Source organism: Oncorhynchus keta, chromosome 7, assembly GCF_023373465.1.
Source record: "Oncorhynchus keta strain PuntledgeMale-10-30-2019 chromosome 7, Oket_V2, whole genome shotgun sequence".
Lineage (NCBI taxonomy): Eukaryota > Metazoa > Chordata > Actinopteri > Salmoniformes > Salmonidae > Oncorhynchus > Oncorhynchus keta.
Window position 1 is genome coordinate 36,882,628 of NC_068427.1, and position 25,589 is coordinate 36,908,216.

At 41.8% G+C, this 25,589-nt stretch overlaps 2 protein-coding genes and 2 non-coding genes across 16 annotated transcripts in view; all 4 read right to left on the reverse strand.

Annotated features, from left to right (window-relative positions):
- LOC118386337 (CLIP-associating protein 1-like) overlaps positions 1 to 16,722 on the reverse strand; it is a 121,468-nt gene extending 104,746 nt beyond the window's left edge. For all 13 annotated transcript variants that reach the window (XM_052522717.1, XM_052522707.1, XM_052522716.1 and 10 more), the window contains exons 1-2: positions 16,164 to 16,722; positions 13,125 to 13,833 (exon numbers count right to left, since the gene is read on the reverse strand). In XM_052522717.1, coding sequence (XP_052378677.1) covers positions 13,125 to 13,319 — 195 coding nt within the window. In that variant the 5' untranslated portion in view covers positions 13,320 to 13,833; positions 16,164 to 16,722. The remainder of the gene's footprint in view (positions 1 to 13,124; positions 13,834 to 16,163) is intronic.
- A 151-nt stretch (positions 16,723 to 16,873) lies between these two features.
- On the reverse strand, positions 16,874 to 20,581 carry LOC118386339 (MKI67 FHA domain-interacting nucleolar phosphoprotein-like). The gene is made up of 6 exons (XM_035774025.2): positions 20,350 to 20,581; positions 19,896 to 20,024; positions 18,601 to 18,709; positions 18,227 to 18,438; positions 18,008 to 18,070; positions 16,874 to 17,627 (listed from the first exon to the last, which is right to left on the reverse strand). Exons 1-6 carry the CDS (start codon positions 20,467 to 20,469, stop codon positions 17,370 to 17,372), a joined length of 891 nt encoding a protein of 296 aa, XP_035629918.1. The 5' UTR covers positions 20,470 to 20,581; the 3' UTR covers positions 16,874 to 17,369.
- LOC118386555 (small nucleolar RNA ACA64) lies at positions 17,789 to 17,914 on the reverse strand. Its single transcript, XR_004826260.1, has one exon. It is a non-coding gene; the product is annotated as a small nucleolar RNA ACA64 (small nucleolar RNA).
- Positions 19,624 to 19,751, reverse strand: LOC118386554 (small nucleolar RNA ACA64). Its single transcript, XR_004826259.1, has one exon. It is a non-coding gene; the product is annotated as a small nucleolar RNA ACA64 (small nucleolar RNA).
- Positions 20,582 to 25,589: the final 5,008 nt, after the last annotated feature.

The following is a 25,589-nucleotide window of genomic DNA, read 5'->3' on the forward strand; positions in this document are numbered from 1 at the left end:
CCTAGCTGATGACTCTGGGTTGTGTTTAGCCTAGCTGATGACTCTGGGTTGTGTTTAGCCTAGCTGATGACTCTGGGTTTATGTTTAGCCTAGCTGATGACTCTGGGTTATGTTTAGCCTAGCTGATGACTCTGGGTTATGTTTAGCCTAGCTGATGACTCTGGGTTATGTTTAGCCTAGACTGATGACTCTGGGTTATGTTTAGCCTAGCTGATGACTCTGGGTTATGTTTAGCCTAGCTGATGACTCTGGGTTATGTTTAGCCTGGGTTATGTTTAGCTGATGACTCTGGGTTATGTTTAGCCTAGCTGATGACTCTGGGTTATGTTTAGCCTAGCTGATGACTCTGGGTTATGTTTAGCCTAGCTGATGACTCTGGGTTATGTTTAGCCTAGCTGATGACTCTGGGTTATGTTTAGCCTAGCTGATGACTCTGGGTTATGTTTAGCCTAGCTGATGACTCTGGGTTATGTTTAGCCTAGCTGATGACTCTGGGTTGTGTTTAGCCTAGCTGATGACTCTGGGTTATGTTTAGCCTAGCTGATGACTCTGGGTTATGTTGACTCTGGGTTATGTTTAGCCTTGCTGATGACTCTGGGTTATGTTTAGCCTAGCTGATGACTCTGGGTTATGTTTAGCCTAGCTGATGACTCTGGGTTATGTTTAGCCTAGCTGATGACTCTGGGTTATGTTTAGCCTAGCTGATGACTCTGGGTTATGTTTAGCCTAGCTGATGACTCTGGGTTATGTTTAGCCTAGCTGATGACTCTGGGTTATGTTTAGCCTTGCTGATGACTCTGGGTTATGTTTAGCCTTGCTGATGACTCTGGGTTATGTTTAGCCTAGCTGATGACTCTGGGTTATGTTTAGCCTAGCTGATGACTCTGGGTTATGTTTAGCCTAGCTGATGACTCTGGGTTATGTTTAGCCTAGCTGATGACTCTGGGTTATGTTTAGCCTAGCTGATGACTCTGGGTTATGTTTAGCCTAGCTGATGACTCTGGGTTATGTTTAGCCTAGCTGATGACTCTGGGTTATGTTTAGCCTAGCTGATGACTCTGGGTTATGTTTAGCCTAGCTGATGACTCTGGGTTATGTTTAGCCTAGCTGATGACTCTGGGTTATGTTTAGCCTAGCTGATGACTCTGGGTCATGTTTAGCCTAGCTGATGACCCTGGGTTATGTTTAGCCTAGCTGATGACTCTGGGTTATGTTTAGCCTAGCTGATGACTTGACAGGGTTAGAGGGGGAAGAGAGAGAGACGGAAGATAGAGTGCAGTAAAAGAGGGAGAGAGAAAGAGAGCTGGCATGCTGCCAAGAAGAGGAGCCACACACAAACTCTCTAGTGTCTCACTAGCAGGTTCATTAAGCCAGTCTCTAGCCCTATTCCCCCCCACCCCTTCCTCCTCCTCTCCCATCCTCCTCCTCCCTCTGCATCATCCCCACCATCATGGCGCTATCCTGCTGCCAGCCTGGCTGTGTTCTCGCTGGAACTCCACATCCTGCTGCCAACCTGGCTGTGTTCTCGCTGGAACTCCACATCCTGCTGCCAACCTGGCTGTGTTCTCGCTGGAACTCCACATCCTGCTGCCAGCCTGGCTGTGTTCTCGCTGGAACTCCACATCCTGCTGCCAGCCTGGCTGTGTTCTCGCTGGAACTCCACATCCTGCTGCCAACCTGGCTGTGTTCTCGCTGGAACTCCACATCCTGCTGCCAGCATGGCTGTGTTCTCGCTGGAACTCCACATCCTGCTGTCAACCTGGCTGTGTTCTCGCTGGAACTCCACATCCTGCTGCCAGCCTGGCTGTGTTCCCGCTGGAACTCCACATCCTGCTTCCAACCTGGCTGTGTTCTCACTGGAACTCCACATCCTGCTGCCAGCCTGGCTGTGTTCTCACTGGAACTCCACATCCTGCTGCCAACCTGGCTGTGTTCTCACTGGAACTCCACATCCTGCTGCCAACCTGGCTGTGTTCTCGCTGGAACTCCACATCCTGCTGCCAGCATGGCTGTGTTCTCACTGGAACTCCACATCCTGCTGCCAACCTGGCTGTGTTCTCACTGGAACTCCACATCCTGCTGCCAGCCTGGCTGTGTTCTCACTGGAACTCCACATCCTGCTGCCAGCCTGGCTGTGTTCTCACTGGAACTCCACATCCTGCTGCCAACCTGGCTGTGTTCACACTGGAACTCCACATCCTGCTGCCAACCTGGGTGCCGCCTGAAACACTGCTACCACAGCAGCACCTCCACTAACACTGCTGCACAGCACACCAACAGGCCCGGAGGATAAAAGCACACTCACACATGATCATGGATGCAGACACACACAAACACGCTGCAACAAGATCCTACTATGATCAATAATTTCTGTTCAGAGAACAAGGACAATATGAAACTAAATATGATGCAGAAGGACAAAGAGGGTAATACACTGACTGCAATAGTGAGGCTAGCCTCAGACAGGATTAAGAGGTACCTCACAAGAGGAGATGGGGGTGGATGGCAGTCTTCTGATAGAGCCTTGGCTCAGATCTTGGAAGTGACACAGACAGACAGGCAGACAGTGTGTGCTTGCCCTCTGGAGGCACATGAAGGACAGGAGCCCCCCCCTACTTTCTAGTCAAAACATAACAAGCACATCTTTTTGGATTAACATTTAACACAAGCTCCTGTTTGTCTTGATTCTACAAGCACAAAGTCCTCCTAAGTGGGATGACATGTCCCCAGAGGGGTTTCAGAGCTGAACCTTAGTCCTGTCTGTCCCTGTACCACAGTATGCTAGATGAATAACCCAAGAGTTTAGCCAACTTCAACAGTCACTCAGTCAGGTAGTCATCCAGTCAGTCAGTCAGGTAGTCATCCAGTCAGTCAAGTAATCAATCGGGTAGTCATCCAGTCAGTCAGGTAATCAGTCAGTCAGTCAGTCAGGTTTCCAAGAAGGAAATGCCTGGCTTGCTGTTGCACAGAGCGCATCATATTACAGTGTAAGCCACACAACGGTCTGTGTTGCTCTGTACAGTACATATTAGAGGTCGACCGATTAATCGGAATGGACGAATAATTAGGGCCGATTTCAAGTTTTCATAATCAGAAATCAGTCATTTTGAACCTTTATTTCTTCTTTATTTAACTAGGCAAATCAGTTAAGAACACATTCTTATTTTCAATGACGGCCGAGGAACGGTGGGTTAATTGCCTTGTTCAGCAGCAGAACGACAGATTTTTACCTTGTCAGCGCAGGGATTCAATCTTGCAACCTTATGGTTAACTAGTCCAACGTTCTAACCACCTGCCTCACGAGGAGCCCGCCTGTTATGCGAATGCAGTAAGAAGCAAAGGTAAGTTGCTAGCTAGCATTAAACTTAATCAATCCTAATCACTAGTTATAACTACACATGGTTGATGATATTACTATTTTATCTAGCGTGTCCTATGTTGCATATAATCGATGCGGTGCGCATTTGCGGAAAAGGACTGTCTTTGCTCCAATGTGTACCTAACCATAAACATCGATGCCTTTCTTAAAATCAATACACAGAAGTATACATTTTTAAACCTGCATATTTTGCTAAAAGAAATCCAGGTTAGCAGGCAATATTAACCAGGTGAAATTGTGTCACTTCTCTTGCGTTCATTGCACGCAGAGTCAGGGTATATGCAACTGTTTGGGCAGACTGGCTCATTTCGAACTAATTCGCCAGAATTTTACGTGATTATGACATAACATTGACGGTTGTGCAATGTAACAGGAATATTTAGACTTATGGATGCCAACCGTTAGATAAAATACGGAACGGTTCCGTATTTCACTGAAAGAATAACGTCTTGTTTTCGAGGTGATGGTTTCTGGATTCGACCATATTAATGACCGAAGGCTCGCATTTCTATGTGTTATGTTATTTGATAGAGCAGTCTCACTGAGCGATGGTAGGCACCAGCAGGCTCATAAGCATTCATTCAAACAGCACTTTCGTGCGTTTTGCCAGCAGCTCAGCTGTTTATGACTTCAAGCCTATTAACTCCCGAGATTAGGCTGGTGTAACGATGTGATGTGAAATGGCTAACTAGTTAGCGGGGTGCGCGCTAATAGTGTTTCAAACGTCACTCGCTCTGAGACTGGAGTAGTTGGAGTAGTTGTTCCCCTTGCTCTGCAAGGGCCACGGCTTTTGTGGAGCGATGGGTAACGCTGCTTCAAGGGTGGCTGTTGTCGTTGTGTTCCTGGTTCAAGCCCAGGTAGGAGCGAGGAGAGGGACGGAAGCTATACTGTTACACTGGCAATACTAAAGTTCCTATAAGAACATCCTAATAGTCAAAGGTATATGAAATACAAATGGTATAGAGAGAAATAGTCCTAGAATTCCTATAATAACTACAACCTAAAACTTCTTACCTGGGAATATTGAAGACTCATGTTAAAACGAACCACAAGCTTTCATATGTTCTCATGTTCTGAGCAAGGAACTTAAACGTTAGCTTTCTTACATGGCACATATTGCACTTTTACCTTCTTCTCCAACACTTTGTTTTTGCATTATTTACAACAAATTGAACATTTCATTATTTGAGGCTAAATTGATTTTATTGATGTATTATATTAAGTTAACATAAGTGTTCATTCAGTATTGTTGTAATTGTCATTATTACAAATGTTTTTAAAAATGTAAAAATTAAATGTTAAAAAATAAAATTAAAATCGGCCGATTTAATCGGTATCGGCGTTGAAAAATCATAATCGGTCGACCTCTAGTACATATCATACAAGGTCAAGTAAGACCTGGGCATTAGTAAAGGCTTAGGGGCCTACTGGACTTGTGCTGCTCCCATCACTCAAACCAGGGACATGTTCATCTCCTTGCCTCTCACCACCTCAAGCCATGCGGGACTATGACCCACTGCAACAGAGCTAAACGAAGGAGCAGCTTTCCATGACAAATCACATGCCATCCATCATCACAAAAGAACACACAGACAACATGCACTTGAAGTCAGAAGTTTACATACACCTTAGCCAAATACATTTAAACTCAGTATTTCACAATTCCTGACATTTAATCCTAGTAAGAATTCCCTGTCTTAGGTCAGTTAGGATCACCACTTTATTTTAAGAATGTGAAATGTCAGAATAATAGTGGAGATAATTATTTATTTCAGATTTTATTTCTTTCATCACATTCCCAGTGGGTCAGAAGTTTACATACACTCAATTAGTATCCGGTAGCATTGCCTTTAAAGTGTTTAACTTGGGTCAAACATTTCGAGTAGCCTTCCACAAGCTTCCCACAATAAGTTGGGTGAATTTTGGCCAATTCCTCCTGACAGAGCTGGTGTAACTGAGTCAGGTTTGTAGGCCTCCTTGCTCGCACCCGCTTTTTCAGTTCTTCCCAAAAATGATCTATGGGATTGAGGTCAGGGCTTTGTAATGGCCACTCCAATACCTTGACTTTGTTGTCCTTTGGAAGTATGATTGGGGTCATTGTCCATTTGGAAGAACCATTTGCAACCAAGCTTGAACTTCCTGACTGATGTCTTGAGATGTTGCTTCAATATAGCCACATAATTTGAAATTGTGGTACAGTGAATTATAAGTGAAACGGTCTGTAAATAATTGTTGGAAAAACTACTTGTCATGCACAAAGTAGATGTTATAACCGACTTGACAAAACTATAGTTTGTTAACAATACATTTGTGGAGTGGTTGAAAAACAAGTTAATGACACCAACCTAAGTATATGTAAACTTCCGACTTCAACTGTAAGTAGCAGAGCTGGGTTTAACAGTAGCACTACAGAACATACTGACTGAGAAAGTTGGTAGAATATAGAATATGGTTTGAAGCTGCATTGGACAGGCAGCAGTGCACGATTAGCAGAACATATTGAGGAACTAGTTGGTAGAATATGGTTTGAGGGTTTTTTGGACCAGTGCCAAGTAAAGAGTTTTCCCTAGGTCTGTATGATTTAGGAGGCCTCTTTGGAGTGACAACTTCATGCTAATACATCTTTAAATGTAGCCACAGGGAACACAAGACTAAGTTAGGCTATTTGCTAACCCTGACTTTTACTGTGAATACTGTATATCATTTGTCAGTACAGCAACAAGGCAAAGTCTGGCAGTGCAATATAACAGCCAGTCACTATCATGGCTACATTGTCTCGTCCACTGTCCTCTTCTTCTGGCCAATGGTCATCATCCTCCGAGGACAGAGAGACAGCGAGGACACACAGGACTACACCAATTAGAGGACAGGAATACACCAGCTTGCAAGCCAGCCTCTCTTTCTCAATTCAAGTTTCAATTAAATTTAAGGGCTTTATTGGCATGGGAAACATATGTTTACATTGCCAAAGCAGGTGAAATAGATCATTAACAAAAGTGAAATAAAACAAAAAATGTTTACAGTAAACATTACACTCACAAAGAAATATGAAGCAGCCATGTAAAGAATTAAGCAACATTTCTTAAAATCAAAGGTGGCCATTATTTGAGCTGAAGCGAGAGAAAATACACTGACTTCAGAATGGAATGTTGCCTTTTCACATCTCATTCATATGTTGCCTGACTACAATATTATATCTTGATGTTAATAAATACATCCTGTGTTAATTTTGGCATGTTTACCTGCTACGTACTGAAGATCGCAAGCCCGCAATAAGTCAATACGGATAACTGGCTAGCTAATACTGTTAGCTAGTCAGATAGCCACAAAGAACTGTTAGGTAGCTACCCACAAATAATTGGCATCTATCTTGCATAATATTAGTTTTAGGTCATGTTTGCCTGTTAAACTATCTGGCTAGCTACATTATTACGTTTCACATATAGCTAGCTGATAGTAATGAAGTAAAACGTTTGCTTTGTGTATATCTTGTTTCGTCTATTGTTGCCATTGTCCTGGCTGGAAAAACGTTCAGTGAATGAGGAGGTGAAGCGTGAGGTAATATAGTAGAGGGAGAGCGAGTGCTTCTCAAATGTAAAGTTTTATGCATTCTCCACACTCTCGTCCTCACAAGAGCGTACTCAAGAGAATGTCGTACTCAGAGCATGAGCATGTGGAGCACGGTAGTATGCATATTGAGAAACACCCAGGGTCTTTGTCACAAATGGCACCATATTCCTTATATATTGCACTACTTTTGACCAGGGCCCATAGGCTTCCCATGCAGGCATTTCGTATAGCTCAGTATCACAGGGCTCTATGCCTCGGTGTAGACTGACTCACAGACAACACTTCAGCCCAAATCCAGAGAGAGACAGGCTTCCTGCTGAGGTGTTTCTGAACCAGACAGAGAGGGAGAAAGACTGGGACAGAGAAGGAGAGTGAGAGAGATTTGAGACGGAGAGAAAGATTGGCAGGCTGAACCCTCCACTGAGGCATGGGGAGGGTATGAGAGGTAGGGAGGCTGAGTGGAGACATTTAGGCAGTGTTGTCTGACTGATTTCTTCAAGCCTCATCAAACAGCTGATTCTGTGAGGTCATTGATTTGGTCAGAGAGACCGCTCAGCTCACCTGGTTTCCCTGGACTGCAGTGTGCTATATTGTGTGAGTGGCAGATTGATGGCTGAGAGAAGTAACACAGACAGTAGCCCTATCCTGCATAGATTTATTTTTTGCTAAGCTTCAGAATTTTTTCCTGAACTATTGAATCTGCGTGAGAGGTCAGCTGCTGCTTTGGGTAACAAAGGCGATATAAAACAGGGCTACAGGAGTTTGGTGGGGATTGGTAGAGGAGATTATTAGTGTGTTTTGATGGAGTGCAGCAGGGCAGAATATCCTTAGCAGGGTCAGTTGATGATTGCTGAAGAAGACGTGATCCTTAGTTTGGAATGAAATACTGCAGCGCCAGACAAGCAGGAGAGCAGAGCCAGCACGCCAAATATAAACACGCAGTACCGCAAACAGGCCTATGTTGTGACAGGCCACAGTGGACAGACAACAGACACAGTGTAATCTGTCTGAATAAGCCTCAGGATTAGCTGGAATAATGACAGTGTAATACTGTTCCCTTGGATGATTGCTCTTTATCAACAGCAGAGAGACACACCTCTATCACTATACTATCATTAGGTATACAATTACATGGTAATTAGGGAAGTAACAACTCACCAATAAACATCTGAATCAGGTACCAATACAAGCGTAAGATACAAGTGCATCGGACCGCGGACACCAAACCAATCCAAATGTAGCATGCATCGTTCAGAAAATAGATACAAACGTTACGAAATCACCGGTTCAACTGATGTGTCCTCTCGTTCAGTGGCGAACTGCAGGTAACTGTGTTGACAGTCATTGACCTAGGCAATATCAGTAGCCTAGGCAAACTGTGGACTGTACCCAGCTTCACACGCTGACCAACACGAGTTAAGCGGCCTGTTCCTGATCTTGCACATCTGCACGGCACCTTCAGCATATTTAAATGATAAAATGGCTTGCGTGGTATTAGGCTTTATTAGTTGAATGACAACCTATGTAATTTTCTAAGTTATTGTTAACTACACGGCCGGACGACCGTATATCTTTTATTAAAAGCTAACTTCATGCATTGCTTCACATTGTGTTGAAAATATTCTACACATTTGATCATGAGGCTATGAGAAAATATTACAGTTTTCAGGCTAATTTCCTGCAATTCTACACTTTTTGCCATGGGTCTGAGTGAAAAAATGTGCTTTTTAATATCTCATCTCATGCTGTTGTTCACATTGTTCACGTTCCTGTATCATATTGGAACCCATGTCTAGATACAGTTGAAGTCGGAAGTTTACATACACTTAGGTTGGAGTCATTAAAACTAGTTTTTCAACCACTCCACACATTTATTGTTAACAAACTATAGTTTTGGCAAGTCGGTTAGGACATCTACTTCCAACAATTGTTTACAGACAGATTATTTGACTTACTCACAATTCCAGTGGGTCAGAAGTTTACATACACTAAGTTGACTATGCCTTTCAACAGCTTGGAAAATTCCAGAAAATTATGTCATGGCTTTAGAAACTGAAAAAAAAAAAAAAAAAATTTGCACGCCCAATTTTTCAGTTTTTGAATTGTTAAAAAAGTTTGAAATATCCAATAAATGTCGTTCCACTTCATGATTGTGTCCCACTTGTTGTTGAATCTTCACAAAAAAATACAGTTTTATATCTTTATGTTTGAAGCCTGAAATGTGGCAAAAGGTCGCAAAGTTCAAGGGGGCCGAATACTTTCGCAAGGCACTGTATATAAACTTCTGACCCACTGGGAATATGATGAAAGAAATAAAAGCTGAAATCAATTATTCTCTCTACTATTATTCTGACATTTCACATTCTTAAAATAAAGTGGTGATCCTAACTGACCTAAGACGGGGAATTTTTACTAGGATTAAATGTCAGGAATTGTGAGGGAAAAAAATGAGTTTAAATGTATTTGGCTAAGATGTATGTAAACATCCGACTTCAACTGTACTGTATCATCTTGAAAGGGAAAGATAAAACATGAATTAACATTAGGGATGTTGAAGTGAGGCAAGGCTGCTGAGTCAATACAGACACACCCTTGTATGGAGGAGACTGCAGCAGAAAAAACACTAAGAAAGGAAATGTCAACTACTACCAAACTGATCACAGCTCTTCCTCGGTTGTTAGACTATATGTCCTCATTGCATATGTATGAATCAAGATGAAGTTCACTGTGAGCTGAGGGGACAGACATGGTACTATGTTGTTATCCCTCACCCTGTCCTCTCTGTAAGTCTTAATGGGATAGTCTGCCAAATGAAGGATTAAAGACTACTGTAATACTACAGTAATACTACTACAGTAATTCCACACACGTCACTCCATTACCAGCTTAGGTAGAGCAGTGACAGTTACTATGTTGGCAGGCCTATATGTAGAATAGTAGGAGGAGAGATTCACTATTGTTCCGTTGGGGAATGGGTATGCCTATAGTACCACTTGTTCATTCCATTACATATGATCTCTTGCCATTCAATGAAGACAATCAACAGACCTGTAGTGATGACGGAACCAGATACAGTCCTAGTTCAAGGTTTCAAGGAGGATCACAATCCACGAAGACCACAGTCAATGTGTTCAAAGTGAAAAGCTGTGGTCCCCTCCCCACACACTGTCTCTCTCCCCAAATACTTTCCACATTACTCAGCCCATCAGCCGCAGTCTGCGTCCAGGCACGCTCCGCTCCAAGGTCTAGGCACTGCCTGGCCTGCCGTTCAGAGTCACAGCAGAGAATCATTACACTACCAGACAATGTAGACAGAGGAGAATTTTCCTGTCAATGGTCCAACTGCCCCATCTGACCTTTGACCCTGATTTAACCAGCGACCAACATTAAGCTTTTAGAAGCACACAGAAACATACTACATTTTACAAAAACAATGATGTGGCGAAAAGGAGGAAGACTTTTGGAACCATAGCCCTTTGACCTGTAACGGAGCACTAGTGTCATCACTGAAGGATCCAGGTCAGAAGCCTATTGGTACAAATGAGATTGTGGAGAGTCTGGGCTGCAAGCAAAAAGTGAAGACAACCCTCTTCGGCCCTGTGGAGCCCCATCCCTGAACCCCTCTCACTATGTCATCACATAACCCACATGGAGCCCCTTCAGCTGAGCAGTAATCAGGCCAGCTCAAATTAGGCCTAAAGCCTCTCTCTCTGTCTGTCTCTCTAGCTCTCTGTACCAACACAACACCTAGGTCCTAATTAGGGCTGTAATGGTGACCGTATTACCGTCACACCAGCAGTCACAAGTCATGACCACAGTCAAATTCCATGTGTTGGGTGTAAGATAGCCCACCGACTGATAATGTGCCACAGCCCTAATGACCATCTTCCTAGCTGTGCCAGAAACAGTAGGCGAAGGGAAGAGCCTGGAGCACTTAGCCTTAGTTTACCAGCTCAGAGGGCCTGAGCCCCGGGGCAAAGGCAGCTAAACACAGGGACTGCAAGGAGGGAAAACAGGGCGGACAGAAGTCTGAGACCCACTTTAAACTATGTAGGCCAGGGAAAGTATGGTTTTGTCTAGATAGATATCTCAAAAGGTACCAGCATACAATAAGCTGCGTATCACAACAATAAATCACCAGCTTCGTAAACAATGCAAGGAAATATCCACACAGAAAGATGGGATAGAATAGAAGCACTGACATATCGGACATATGTCCTCAAAATTGGGCTAGATACTGTAAGTCATAGGCCTTTATGCCCCAGGAAGAATTCCAAATTATTAACAATCTTCAAATTTTACATGAATATTTTAGCTATTTCTTTTTATAAAACAATGAAGTTTATGTTAAGGTGTAAGGTCAGTGTGAAAGCATTGAGCAGGATTCAGGTAAAGTGATCCTTGTAGATGGAAGAAAGGACTCATTGCCATTCTGTTCAGTGGAGTTCTTCTGCTTGTCTCAGGCACATTACATAGGCCAGTTAATGCTCTATAAAACATGCTTAGTAAGGAGGAAAGAATTTGAACTGGTATCCCTGTAAAGATCTGCTTTGGAACGGATATCTTATGGGTCAGCTCAGCCACATAATACAATAATGTTTTAATCAGGTTTGTTGATTCATGTCATTAAACTTCAAGGGATACTTTGGAATTTTAGCAATTTACTTTCCCAGAGTCAGATGAACTCATGGGTCCCATTTGTATGTCTCTGCATCCAGTATGAGGGAAGTTAGAGGTAGTTTTGAGAGCCAATGCTAACTAGCGCTAGCGCAATGACTGGAAGTCTATGGCCTCTACTAGAATGCTAGCAGTTACCATATACTTCCGGTCATTGCGCTAACACTGCATAGCAATTGTGCTAATGCTAGTTAGCAACTTCCTTCAAACTGCATGCAGAGACAAAAAAATGGTACCCATGAGTTCACTGCCAAAATTCTGAAGTATCCCTTTAATGAGGGCACCTATCGAAGATGCTTCCTCAAATCAGCATTAATGTCACTAACATTATGGTTCTCAGAGCACAATACATATTCATCACAAGTCCAACTATCTGGAGCTTAAAGACAACAAGTGTGTCTTTCCCCCAAAAAAATGTTTTGTATTCGTATCTGAAAAGCGTGATTATGTTGTTTATCTACTGAATAACACAGATGAAATTGAAAACTTCCTCTGACCTCTGAAAACCAACATGTTTGAATGCCAACACAAGATCAATGCCATTAGTTTACTCTGTCTACCAACCCAACAATAGCCAGAGGACAAATCCCCAAAAGGATATTGGACAGTCTGGCCATATTCTTCATCTCTTGACAACACTATCCCCATTCACCACTCTCAATATATCTCCAGAGTGGCTTTGATATCTACTTTTAAGAATGATGGAAGAGTTAAAGTTCTCAGTCACTGCGACGGATTTCCATCATATGGATTGAAACATTTCAATTGAAAAATGGAATTTCAAAAGCATGGTCATAACTTTTTTTAAATCAAAGCAGAGGTTAACTTGGTCACGCAGACAATCGATCTGAGATCAACTTAAAGATGCACTATGCAGAAATCGCTCTGCCATTTCCTGGTTGCTAAAATTCTAATCAAGTTTGCCTAATTTCACTTTATGTGACAAAACAAGCAAGTATAATGAAGAGAATCATTGTACCATCTAAATCATTGTGAAATATATTTTCCATAATCAAAAATATTGTATTTTAAGCTGTTGTACAAAACAGAAAGTAAAAGAAGCAAAGAATCAATTTAAAAACCTGAAGCATAGAAATATTGCACATAGAACAGCTCTTCCGCTTCAGACTTGCTTTCAATGAGAATGGCAGCTCTATAACTCACATTTCTATTTTAATTTTGTGGGGTCACCGAAAAAGTTACATATTGCATCTTTACGTTTCAGTAATTGGATTTCTTTTTTGCATTAACCATTGATGACATGTAAATAAAATAAAATAAATATTGGTCGCTTACACATATTTTGCAGATGTTATCGCGGGTGTAACGAAATGCTTATGTTCCTAGCTCCAACAGTACAAAACAATACACACAAATAAAAAAAAAGATAAATGTAGAAATATTAGAACAAGTAGCTAACTACTCTCATGAAGCCCTTTATATATCTATGCCTCTCAGCTATCTAGCTGCTATCTGACTGCATATTCACCCCTCTTACCTTGAAGTTGGAACAGTTGACCCAGGTGGTAGCGATGCTGTCCACCATCCTGTCCAGACCTGTCTGGTCTTGCTCCAGATCCTGGGACCTATCCTTATCCAGGATGTAATCTATGAGCTCCTGTCCCACCTGCACCTTCCTCCCCAGGTCTTTCTGCACCACCTGGGCCAGACAGTACTCCATATTGACCTCCATGGTCTCGGCCTCGACTCTCCCTCTTCGGTCCCACCACTAGCTTCCACTGATCCAGGCAGTGGGAAGGCCGAATACAAATGGGTGTGACCCCCACCGGGCGTGTGTGCCCTGGAAAAAAAAGGCAACACAAGAGCAGGCTCCAAACACTGGATTGATGTAGCCTATTTATATCCCTTGGGCAGGCCGTGAACTAGGCTGTGTGATGGGTGCGAGGAGCTAGCTAGAGGTCAGGCCGCGGGGATGGAGGGAGCCTGGGGAATGGCAGCTATGCACCATGTGTGTCTGGATGGCAGCTGCGGAGGGTTTTCTTCTCTTCTCTCGCGCTCTCTTTTTTTTCTTCTTTGTGTTGAAGTGAGTCTGAGCCACTCCGTTAGTACCAGGCTGGGCAGAGATGATGGTTGTGAGAGCAGCCGTGGGTAAGGCTCATGAAGTGACAGTAACTGGAGAAGGAGAGCAGGGAAGGTCTGGAAGGAAAGAGCTTCATAGCTTAGTGGTCCCTAGTTCCCGGGAAGGCCTGGGGTCAAGAATAGAAAAGGGAAGGTCGTTAACACAATCCCACCCTCCTGTCTTCAAATTGTAAATGCTACACAACCTGCCGCCATGGCAACTTGGGTCAATGTAGAGTTCACTTGAGCCCCTAAGCCCGGTGTGTTACTGGGCAATTCCACAATAAAGGGCACAGACTCAGATTTTTCATTTTAAAATGTATGCCAAAAGAGCCTGCCCCCAAATAAGGCCAGGTCCACACCAGACCAAATCTGAACCAATCATAGACGTCTATGTTTCACAAGTTTGTACATCACAGTACAGCACAGTGAAGTAGATATCTTCAGTACAGTACATTTCTGTACTATAGTGTTCGCTACACTGCTGTGCTGTACTTTTCTTTACTGTTCTCTACTGTACAAACATGTGAAACATATACATCTATGAGTGGTTCAGATTTGGTCTGGCCAAGGCGGTCCGACCAAATTTCAACGAGTTTTCTACGTCCATGGACATCCGGTGCCCAGTCGGGGAGGATACTTAAATGGAAAGAGGGTAGGTGGTAGGTGTCATTAAGAACTGGGAGAGGTGACATTAACTGGAGAGAGAGAAGAAAGAGAGTGAGAATGGCAGAGAAAGAGGGAGAGGTTTTCCAGACTGTTTTCAGTCTTGCTTTGACCACCAGATGACAGATAGAGAAAGAAAAGTTATGAGCTGAACATAACAGTATGCCAGTGGAAGGGAGTAAACTAGCAGGTAACCCAACTGTGGTTTGTGACTACTATGATTTCCCATTGTAGCCAATTCAACTGCAGTAATTATGTTAGCAATTTGTTTTTTTCGAACGGAATTTCAATGCACAAGTTAATGATTCTTAAACTGACAGAAGGCAAATATTATGATTTGTTTACTATAGAGAAGTGTTGATATTAGTTGACAGGGTCTTTACTTCAACATTACTGTGTGGTGATCTATTTCTAATACCTTTTAAGACTTTTTCTGATAGATGTTGTCTAAAACCTCTTTTCTATCTGTTTGACTCAAATTCAAAGGCACTCGCACATCTGAGCTATCTTTTTTTGCAAGTGGATGGTAACAGTTCAATAAGATGAGAAAAAATAAGAAAGCCGCACACTACTGTTGATAGTATCACTGCTCTTGATTAAGCTTTACGTATATGACTAAAGCCTTTGTTTATTCCTAATTTTTAGGATGGAAAATGTATATATACACCTTTAATTAAAAATTAAAATAAAAAATGAAATGAAATACTCATTTGACATGCTCCTATGAACTTCAGATGCTGTTTCTCATGGGTCCTTTATGTGGAAATGCCCTACTGCAATGTTGACACGTCATATCAAATCGGCTTTGTTTGTGTATGATGTGACCTGCCAGCAAGAAATGCATAATTCTCCTAAGAAGTATGTCGAATTTGTCTGTGTCTGGGCAATACAACTGTAGTCGGAGTTCGTCAGACATGCCAAACTGCTAAAGGGACAAAGATTTGCACTGTCAGAAAGTCTGACATTACCCACAAACTAAGAACCATGAAGTAGGCAATTTTATATGAAATATCTGTTAAATGTATGGGTGATATAGTCGGGTCCAAAGTCGCTGTGGTTTTGCTAACTCCTATGGTCGTTATCATGCCATGGGAGTCTTGGGACCATGCTATATGGTTCCAAAACCGTATTATCATGGTTGTCAGTTTGTGGGGACTGTCTGATTGCATGAATAGGCAGAACACACTCACAGAGGATTACTTAAACAAAGACTGTCAGACCCACAACCGAAGAAGTCATACAACACAAGCAAGACTTGTCACGCACCATTATTTTGGTATTTACACTGAAAACACAGGGAACGCAGGAACGATTAGCTGCCGATAATAAACAGACACAATTATGACAAGTATCCGTGTGCTTGAATTATTGCACAAGTAGCCTTGTACAGTTTTCTACTGTATCTAACGTTAGCTAGCTTTTGTATCTGCTTGTGGCTGACAGCTAGCCAACAGCAGCAGTCGTATGTGCTTGCCAGTTATTGCTTAGTCAAGCGCTGTCTGGTTAAAATATACCACTAATTCCTATAAGAGACTGACAGTTAAATGAAAACACGTTAAAAAACAACCGCATATTTTGACAACAATTGTAGCAACTATGGACCGGAGTCAAGCGTTACAGTAGATACCCTGTTATTTGAACTAGCGCTAGCCCTTTTTCATTGATTAGCTAACGTTAAATGAAACACCACACATAGCTAGCTTACTGTTAGCTAACGTTACTTCACACAACGTGATAATCTATTCTGAATGAAAGCATGCATACATTTGAAACGGTTTGTCTTATTACTTACCATGCCATACTCAGATCAATACAAATTTCTGAAGTCTTTGTAAATATTGTCGGGTTATGACTATTGAGCAGCATCGAGGCACCTCAGTCGCCACCCGGAATACCGTTTGCTGGACAATAATGGTATTGACGTGGGGATGCGCTTGGAAATGAGCGAATGCACATTTCTGTTCACTACTTCCCTCCTAAATATATTTTCTTCAGCGGATTAAATTGCCCTTGATGTGGCTAATAGTTGTGTGAATGCAGCGTTTCTAAATTTGAAGAGTGCCACAGCAACTCAGTAGTTTATGTGAAGGGAGGCGCAATGGTGCAAGAGCCACCCAAGCGACTCATGTCCTGTTGCTCTGAACCTGTCAAACTAGTAATGCCTTGATCACACCAATCGTGTCTGCGCGAAATAGTGTGCAACATCTGGATGTGTGCAACAAAAGTTCTAGTCACATTCTGCTACAATTTTTGTCAAGCCGTCTACGCGTAGATTGACGCATACGTCAGATAAATCCAACATATGCAGCACAGACGCTGCTTTCCATTGGAAATTACTGCACTTCTGCTGTACCACAATTAAAAACCCTGTCGGTGTGACCGAGGCGTAAACCACTAGTCTTCAGCGACATCTTCTGGCATAAACAGATATTTTCATAGAATAGACTGCGGTCATGGCATTGTGATGTGATATCCAAACCCAAAGTCAAGCTTTTACATGTATTACAGATCATGACCATTTATTTTGACAACCCAAATTACCAAAGCACATTGACAAATAAACGCAATCTAAAATTACTGCAGGTGGATGATATCCGCATGAGTCCATGTCGCTAATACCGACAAAAAATAATGATAACTCAATATTTTTAGTCTGTATGGCTCCAGTCAAATGCAATCCCACCCAACTACTGAGAATGGTTGTTTTCTCATAGTTTGTTAAATTTACAATTAGGTGTGCCTCATTTACGAGCCACCAAAGACATAACAAGTACATTTTCTGCTTTGTCATTCCACCTTATGGTATAGCTGTGGGGCTTTAGGGGGCGCTATACAGGTTCGTAGGTTAACCCTCAACTGCCAACAGTCATTGGCTCTTTAGCCATTCTCTGGGAAATTATATAGAGGACCAACCAACCACCATGTACAAATGTCTCTGCTTTACATGCAAGGCAATTATAACAAGTTATTGTCCTTCAACATCGGTGTTGGCATTCGTTCAATCAGCGCCTCCTTCCTTGACAATGGGCTCCACATCACCCTCCGAAGGCTCTTCTCCCCCTTCTAGGAAGGAGGACTCCTCAGTCTCCTCCTCTGAGGAGCACTCGTCATCTGACTCTGCTCTTTCACTTTTGCCTCTGGACTTTTTGGGGGCTGGTGTATTCTTGATGATGATTTCACCGTCGCTGTCATCTTCATTGATCTTCATGGACCTCCTCCTCTCCAGGACAGAGGGGGTGCACACTGGGGTGACATCCTGAGGGGAAACATATCAACACAGAGGATGTTATACCCAGGGCATTTCAGAGCTATGGGTCTCTATGAGGTCAGCCTCTATTGATGTATCTCTATGAGTCAATGAGTGGGTATTTTGCTTACTGAGTGCGAGAATCATTTACTTGTTAGATATCGTGATGTGATTGTGGGCACATGGGTTTAATCACCTTGCTATACAGAGCAGGCAATAAGCTTAACGTACCACAATACTGTTGGCACAGTTCTCACCCCAGACAACTGGTACACCTGAGGTAAGTTTCAGAATGTGCCAAAAAGCATAGCTATATACAACAAAAAAAGCATTCTGTAGTTCAAAGTAGTCATTCAAAAATGTGTTATTTTCAGATTAATTGTCCTTACCTCACTACATGTGGACGCATTCACAGTGTCATCTAACGTTTTCTTCTGTGGCACTTGGGAAGCCTTCAAGGGTTTACAATAGATTAGGATACAAGTCAATAATGCAGGATCAAATTCAATACATTCAAATTGTTTTGAAAATGTGAACGTATTGAATTTTGACTTTAATTTCACACAAAGAAACATCTATTGAACTGTTGAGTCAAATGCAAAACTTACAAATCCTGGGAAGTCATAGTCAATTCCCTTCTCTGCTAGCCTCTTGCGGAGCTTGGACTCTTTGCGCAGTAGCCTTCCAGTCATCTCCGTGACCTCCTCTGGTGTGTGTCTCTTGTTATAGCGAGCCACAGCAGGCTGCCTGGGCTTCTTAAACTCTCTTTGTGATCCCACAAACAGCTTCTCATGCACCTTCTCAGTGGGGACCAGGTGACCTGTGGAACAGAATACAACTTTATTAGTGCATCTGTCTTCTCTCCTCCCACAAAACACACACACTACAAGACATCAAGAGCAAGGGGCAAACGTTAGACCTGAACGTATGACTCTGGGTTTAAATTAGTAGCAAAAGGGCAGCTTATTTCTTCAGAACTTACATTTGATCAATCTCTCGCCCATCAGGTAGTTGTTCATGGTCTCAGCCACGATCTTGGCAACATCGTCGCAGTCAAACTCCACAAATGCATAACCTTTGCTCCCACCTGTCTGAGAGGAGAAAGGTCAAATGTTTCACTGGATCCCCCTTCAATCTAGCTCTCGAAACCCCCCTTATCCATGGAGTTTTCTGCGGTTCGATAAAGCCACCATTGGCTGCGTGTTAACGACAATTCTGAGGCGGTGTTTAAACTTCTAGAAATGACCATCATTGCTTGTGTAGCCGATGTGAAGTGACGTCACTTGCTCTGAGACCTTGAAGTAGTGGTTCCCCTTGCTCAGCAAGGGCCGCGGCTTTTGTGGAGCAATGGGTAACGATGCTTAGAGGGTGACTGTTGACGTGTGCAGAGCGTCCCTGGTTCGCGCCCAGGTCGGGGCGAGGGGACGGACGTGAAGTCTATACTGTTACACTTGGGGTTTTCGAAACATGTGACCCTCATCTTTCATATCAGCGAGAAAAAAAAAGTTTAATATTTTAAAAAAAAGATATGCTTACTGTAGCAGTTTTAGAGTGCTAGATCCATATGCTGTGTGCGCCTCCAGTTGACAAACTACACATCCGCCCCAGTTATGCACAGGAGTTCGGCACATGCTAGAGACATGGTTGTGTGGAAAAACTAACCCTTAACCTATAGGTGTAGTAAGTTAAGCTGCTGTTTTTAGACAATTATTTCTGGGTGATATGAAAGATGTTCTTTATGTTTCTAAAAACATTACCACAACAAATGCATCTTAAAGTTTAGAATGTGCATCAGGGCTCTCTGGCCATAAAATACTATCCTCAGTAGGCGCTAAAGGTAGTTAGCGTCTATGAACGGGTTACCCTCAACCTGATCTCTATCATATCATGTATTATTTAGGTTTTACCATAAAACACTAATTCCATCCATGTTCACTTGCCATTAATGATATATAGCTATGCATGAGTGGCATGAATCTTTCCCATGAGTGGTTATACAGTAAGTTCGTGTGGGCACATGGGTTTAATCACACTGCTATACAGAGCAGGCAATAAGCTTAACGTACCACAATACTCTAGGCACTGTTATCTCACCCCAGGCAACTGGTACACCTGAGGTAATTTTCAGACGGGGCCATAAACCTGTGATGAATCAAGTGATACGCATGTGAAAGTATGTTTGTCAAAATATAAATGACATGTTTGCCTTGACAAGTAAGTAGGCTGGAAATATCCACCATCTTATTCATAAGATCACTGATCAAAGATCGACGATACCTTTTTACTCCTGGCCAGTCGTAACCTGACGACTTTTCCAAACTGTTCAAAGTAGGATTTGAGCTGAGGTTCAAACAAGCCAGTGGGAAGGTGACCAACATAAATCACTCCTGGACTTATTTGGTGTCCCTGTAGAAAAATGAGTAAGATGTGTCAAAGCATAATCCAAAATTGACTAAGAACATCAATACTCTGTCCGAGTTTTATAGCTAACGTTAGCTCGTTACCTAGCAAGTTAATAAATAAATAGTTAGCAAGTTAGTGACAAGCAGCACATCGCCTGATGAAACAAACTAAAAAAAACAAATGGTTGGATGAACTAACAAGTCCATTTTTAAAATAAACGAGGATTATTATTTAATTGTAGCAGTCTAGCTAGATTGCAAGTTCCACATGTGGACTGTCGTTAGCTTTCAGGCCACTGGTAGAGTCGCATGCGTTTGGGAAAACTAACCTTGTTGGGTCGCTTCTTCACCTCCTGGACTTTCTTCTTGAATTCAGCCTCCTCTTTAGGGTTCAAAGCAAGTAAAGCTTTAGTCGGCTTAGTGGCCGCCGGTGCCTTTGTTTCTGTCATGACAGTTATTTTATTATTTTAACAGAAGTAAAATTATTCGCGAGAGAACACACGACGTTCCGATCCCAAAATGACCACGTTTTCTTCTCTTCCGCCAAGTAACCCACGTGACTACACTCAACGACGAGTTAGTTGAGTCAACTACAGTTGTCCTTATTTCTAAACAGCGTCACCTATGGGCCGGAGGGATAGCAAGGCATCTCTTGATTGGACCCACAACACCTTTATTCTTATTTTATCATGATAACAGCAGTGGTGTAAAGTACTTATGTAGAAATACTTTAAAGTACTATTTCAGTATATTTTTTTTATATATCTGTACTTTACTTTACTATTTATATTTTGACAACTTTTACTTTACTACATTCCTAAAGACAATATTGTACTTTTACTCCATACATTTTCCTTGACAACCAAAAATACTCCTTACATTTTGAATGATTAGCAGGACACGAAAATAGTCTAATTCAAGCACTTGTCAACCGAACACCCCTGGTCATGCCTTCTGCCTCTGATGTGGCGGACTCACTAAACCGAAATGCTTTGTTTGTAAATTATGTCGGGTTAGGGTTAGTGTTGGAGTGTGCCATTGGCTTTCCGTAAATAAAAAAAACAAGAAAATGGTGCCACCTGGTTTGCTTAATATCATGAATTTTAAATAACAAAAGTAAAAGTATAAATAATTTCAGTATATTTTAAACCAAATACTTTTAATCAAGTAGTCATTTTCTATAAAGGTATCTTTACTTTAACTCAAGTATGACTTTTTATGACTTTTTCCACCTCTGGATAAAAGCTGTTGTCATAACAAAATAGGAAGGAAGCAGGTAGAGTTTCCTAGAGCAGGCAGAGTTTCCTAGAGCAGGTAGAGTTTCCTAGAGCAGGCAGAGTTTCCTAGAGCAGGCAGAGTTTCCTAGAGCAGGCAGAGTTTCCAGTGGATTGACCTAACCAGGATGTCAAAGGTAGGCAATTCAAGTAATATCACATTATTTAATTATCTTTGAAATGTAGTATAAGTCATATTTTGTTGTTTGGAACATAATTTAGTTTTTGATCATATCCAGTGTGTTTTTTTTTAATGCAACATCAAAATGCATTACCTTTACAGCCTGCTTAAAACTATAGACGATGTAGATTGCAATTTACACCAAGTATTACAATAACTCTGATATGAGAAACATCTCAAAATCTCAGAAATAAAAAGTACAGAGAGAGAAAGGTTAAAAGCACAGAGATCTTCCATTGCTTCTCTTCCAGAGCGAACGGTGGATCAGAACTCAAGTAAAGCACTGTGTCTGTGTTTACACAGGAAGCCCAATTCTGATCTTTTGCCCAATTATTGGCAAAAGATCTGATCTGACCAATGATTGGGCAAAGTATCAGAATTCAGCTGCCTGTGTAATCGCAGCCTATGAGACCTAAAAGAGTTACGTAACTGGAGTCTATCAGGAGAGGCAAACACATTCAATCCCTGTCCTCAACTAGAGAGATCCATTGAAAAATAAGAAGACAGTCTGTATCGATAGAGAGAGAGATGAAGCGTCAAGCATGCACTAACAGGTTAGAACCTACAGACAGTGAGACGCAGGATCAGCTAAAATCAACACTCTGCACTTACAGCATTTTTGTCAAAGCTAACATGGTGTGCATATGGCATCTTTAGAACGGAGTCTAGAGATGTGATGTATCAATGTGAGGGTTATGGCGAGAGCTACAATACATCACAGTTAAGAGGGGAGGTCTCACCATTGTTTCTGTGAGGTGGAAGAGCTCATAAGGACACTACTGACCTGCAAAAAAACGAACCAAAATCTAAAACTGACACCTACATAAGCCCTAACCTTAACCAAACTTAACACTGACCCTAAATCTAAACTTTTCTGAAATTAGATATCGGTTTGCATGTTAGGAGTGTCCATATAGCCTTTTCCTAAATGAGGGAAGGGGATTTACTTAAAGTCCCTTCAAATAAATGAATACATAACATATTAACAATATTATTTTCCAAACAGTACCAATGGCACACTCTTAGAAAAAAAGGGTTCCAAAAGGGTTCTTTGGTTGTCCCCATAGGAGAACCTTTTTTTGGTTCCAGGTAGAACCCTCTGTAAAAAAGGGTTCTACATGGAACCCAAAAGAGTTCTTTCTGGAACCAAAAGGGTTCTACCTGCCACCAACAAGGGTTCTTCAAAGGTTTCTCCAATGGGAGCTGAAGAACCCTTTAAGGTTCTGAATAACACTTTTTTTTTAAAGAGTGCAGGCATGAAGGGCTGTAATTGAATGATAAAATATAATGAAATGCATCTAATAGTTTCTAATGTAATGAGAATTAATTTTCTTTCAAAGCTTCTGCCTACTGGCTAGATTTGAGTGCTGGCAAATCTCTTTGGAGCTCACAAACATAGGATTTTTTTCCGTTCTAATTTTCCCCTCTTATTTTCTTCTCCCTGTTCTTCCTTGGGAGTATGTTTTCACCATCTATTGATAACTTTAGATAACCCCTTTACAGAACTGCCCCTGTGAAACGAATGTTATCGGGGGGAGAAGAGGACCAAGGTGCAGCGTGGTAAGTATTCATAATATGTTTAATAAATACGAAACATTTGAACAAAACAAAAACTGTTCTGCAAGGTGCAATACACAAAACAGAAAACAACTACCCACAAAACCCATGTGGGCAAGAGCTACCTAAGTATGGTTCTCAATCAGAGACAACAACAGACAGCTGTCCCTGATTGAGAACCATACCCGGCCAAAACAAACGACATACAAAAACATAGAAAAAAGAACATAGAATGCCCACACTAGTCACACCCTGGTCTAACCAAAATAGAGAATAAAAGCCTCTCTATGGCCAGGTCGTGACACCCTGGCAAGAATATTTACTCTTATGTGTGTATGAAAATCATTGCCAAAAGCTTGGCCTAGATGCTGAGCACATCAAAGGCTTGTGGTGTTTTGTTCACCTGCTGTGAAGAGAGCTCTGGGCAGTGTGTGTCTGATTGTGTGTTTGATTGCAAAACCCAACTCAGACAAACTAGTATTGATTGAAGTTTGTTACTTTCCAGATCTGTTCCGATCGGCAGCTGAGGCGGGACCCCGCGACATTCTGAAGCTGTACAACCCTTAGGGCAATGTCATCAACATCTCCCCATGCCTGGAGCCCACCAGTCCTAACTCCTGCTATAAGCTAGAGGTGGTGGCTGCTGACTGCAACAGTGAGATGTTAGGTTTTCTGTGCTATGGCACCAGAGCGATTTGGTTGACAGTGCCAGATTTGCATTGTTATTGTGTTCTAACTCTTGTTTGTTTCATAAGGGCCTGTACTGTATACTGTGTATATTGACTTTGGTATTTTAATCAATTGTGTAGCTCATGTTGCAGGTGTGGAGCTTGCTGTGGCACTATGATTTGACCTCTCCTCCATGGAGAAAAGGTAAAGAACATATACAGTACCAGTCAAAAGTTTGGGCACAAGTGCTCCGCATATGTGGGAATTTCTTCAAGACCATTGGAAAAGCATTCCAGGTGAAGCTGGTTGAGAGAATGTCAAGAGTGTGCAAAGCTGTCATTAAGGCAAACGGTGACTACGTTGAAGAATCTCAAATATATAATGTATTTTGATTTAACACTTTTTTGGTTACTACATGATTCCATATGTGTTATTTCATAGTTTTGATGTCTTCACTATTATTCTAAAATGTAGAAAACAAGTACAAATAAAGAACAACCCTTAAATTAGTAGGTGTGTCCAAATGTTTGACTGGTACTGTAATATAGAATAAAGAATATAGCAAACATATAGAATCAACCATTCACAAGGTTGGGGCCAGTTCTGAAACTGTCTGCCCATGTGAGGAAGCTTTGTAAGTCAGTAGGGCCATATGTTCTTTACCCCAGACTGCAGGGCTTGGAGAACAAGATCCTGATTGAGGCTGGTGAGACTCCTGCAACATTGTATGAGATAAAGAGAAAGGAGAAGTCATTACGGGAGAAACTTGAGGTAGGTTGTGTTTTTGATGCTGCACAGCTTCAATTTGATACATTTTATGAAAAGGCTCATTCATTTCCCAGTATGTAACTTCACCGTGTTCTCCACCTAGCCGACTATATCCGTCTCCCTACAAAGTGGTGAACATCTCAGCTGGCTTGGACTGTTCAAAGAGCTGTCTGAAGAACACACAAGTCCTCTCCTTTCAACCACAAGATAAGCCTGTGCAAGACCACAGAGGAGTGTGAACATGTACAGGAAAAGTTCCTGCAGATGAGGCAGGTTTGCTTTTTACACTCTCTGTCGATAGAGACAGTGTGATATCAAATGAATATAATCTTAGGCTCATGTCACTCTTATCCAGACTACATTGCTTGAATGGTAGCGTTGCAACTGAGATTATTTTTTTCATAGGAAAATAACAGAACAGTCATTTTATGTTCCCCACAGTTCCCTCAAGGTATCAGAGGAAGTGAGACAGTACCTCATCACCACAACTTTTGACAATTGGTGAGTTCCCCATCTATTCAATGTGCCCTTGAGCAAGGCACAAAACCCCAATTGCTCCTGTAAGTCGTTCTGGATAAGAGCGTCTGCTAAATGACTAAAATGTCAAATGTAATTTGTCTTTTTCCACTTTACTTAGAAAAATGTACCAATGGACTTTCTTACACAGTAGAAGTAGCAGAGAAGTGGGTTGTGAGCAGTGGTGGAAAAAGTACCCAATTGTCATATTTAAGTAAAAATAAAGATACCATAAATAGAAAATTACTCAAGTAAAAGTCACCCAGTAAAATAGTACTTGAGTAAAAGTCTAAAAGTATTTAGTTTTAAATATACTTAAGTATCAATGCAGACTGATGACATAATATGACCAGGGATGTTCTCTTGATAAGTGTGTAATTTGGGAAAAAAATGATGTCCTGCTAAGCATTCAAAATGTAACAAGTGCTTTTGGGTGTCAGGGTACTTTACACCACTGCTAATTGGTGAAGGACATCCAAGTCCCTCCATTGAAGAAATACTCAATCGAATCATTCAGTGGTTTGCCAGCTAAGACATTGATTTATTGAAGACCAACCAGTGATAACATGATGTAGATGTTCTTTTTTTTTACTTGGCCTGCACA

Bases quoted from the DNA above. Each gene is read 5' to 3' on its own strand.
- LOC118386339 (XM_035774025.2), bottom strand. From the start codon at position 20,469: ATGACAGAAACAAAGGCACCGGCGGCCACTAAGCCGACTAAAGCTTTA. The intron at 18,071-18,226 runs GTAAGTTTTGCA...AAACCCTTGAAG, and splicing joins ACTATGACTTCCCAGGATTT to GCTTCCCAAGTGCCACAGAA. The intron at 17,628-18,007 runs GTAAGGACAATT...GTTTCCCCTCAG, and splicing joins ATGCGTCCACATGTAGTGAG to GATGTCACCCCAGTGTGCAC.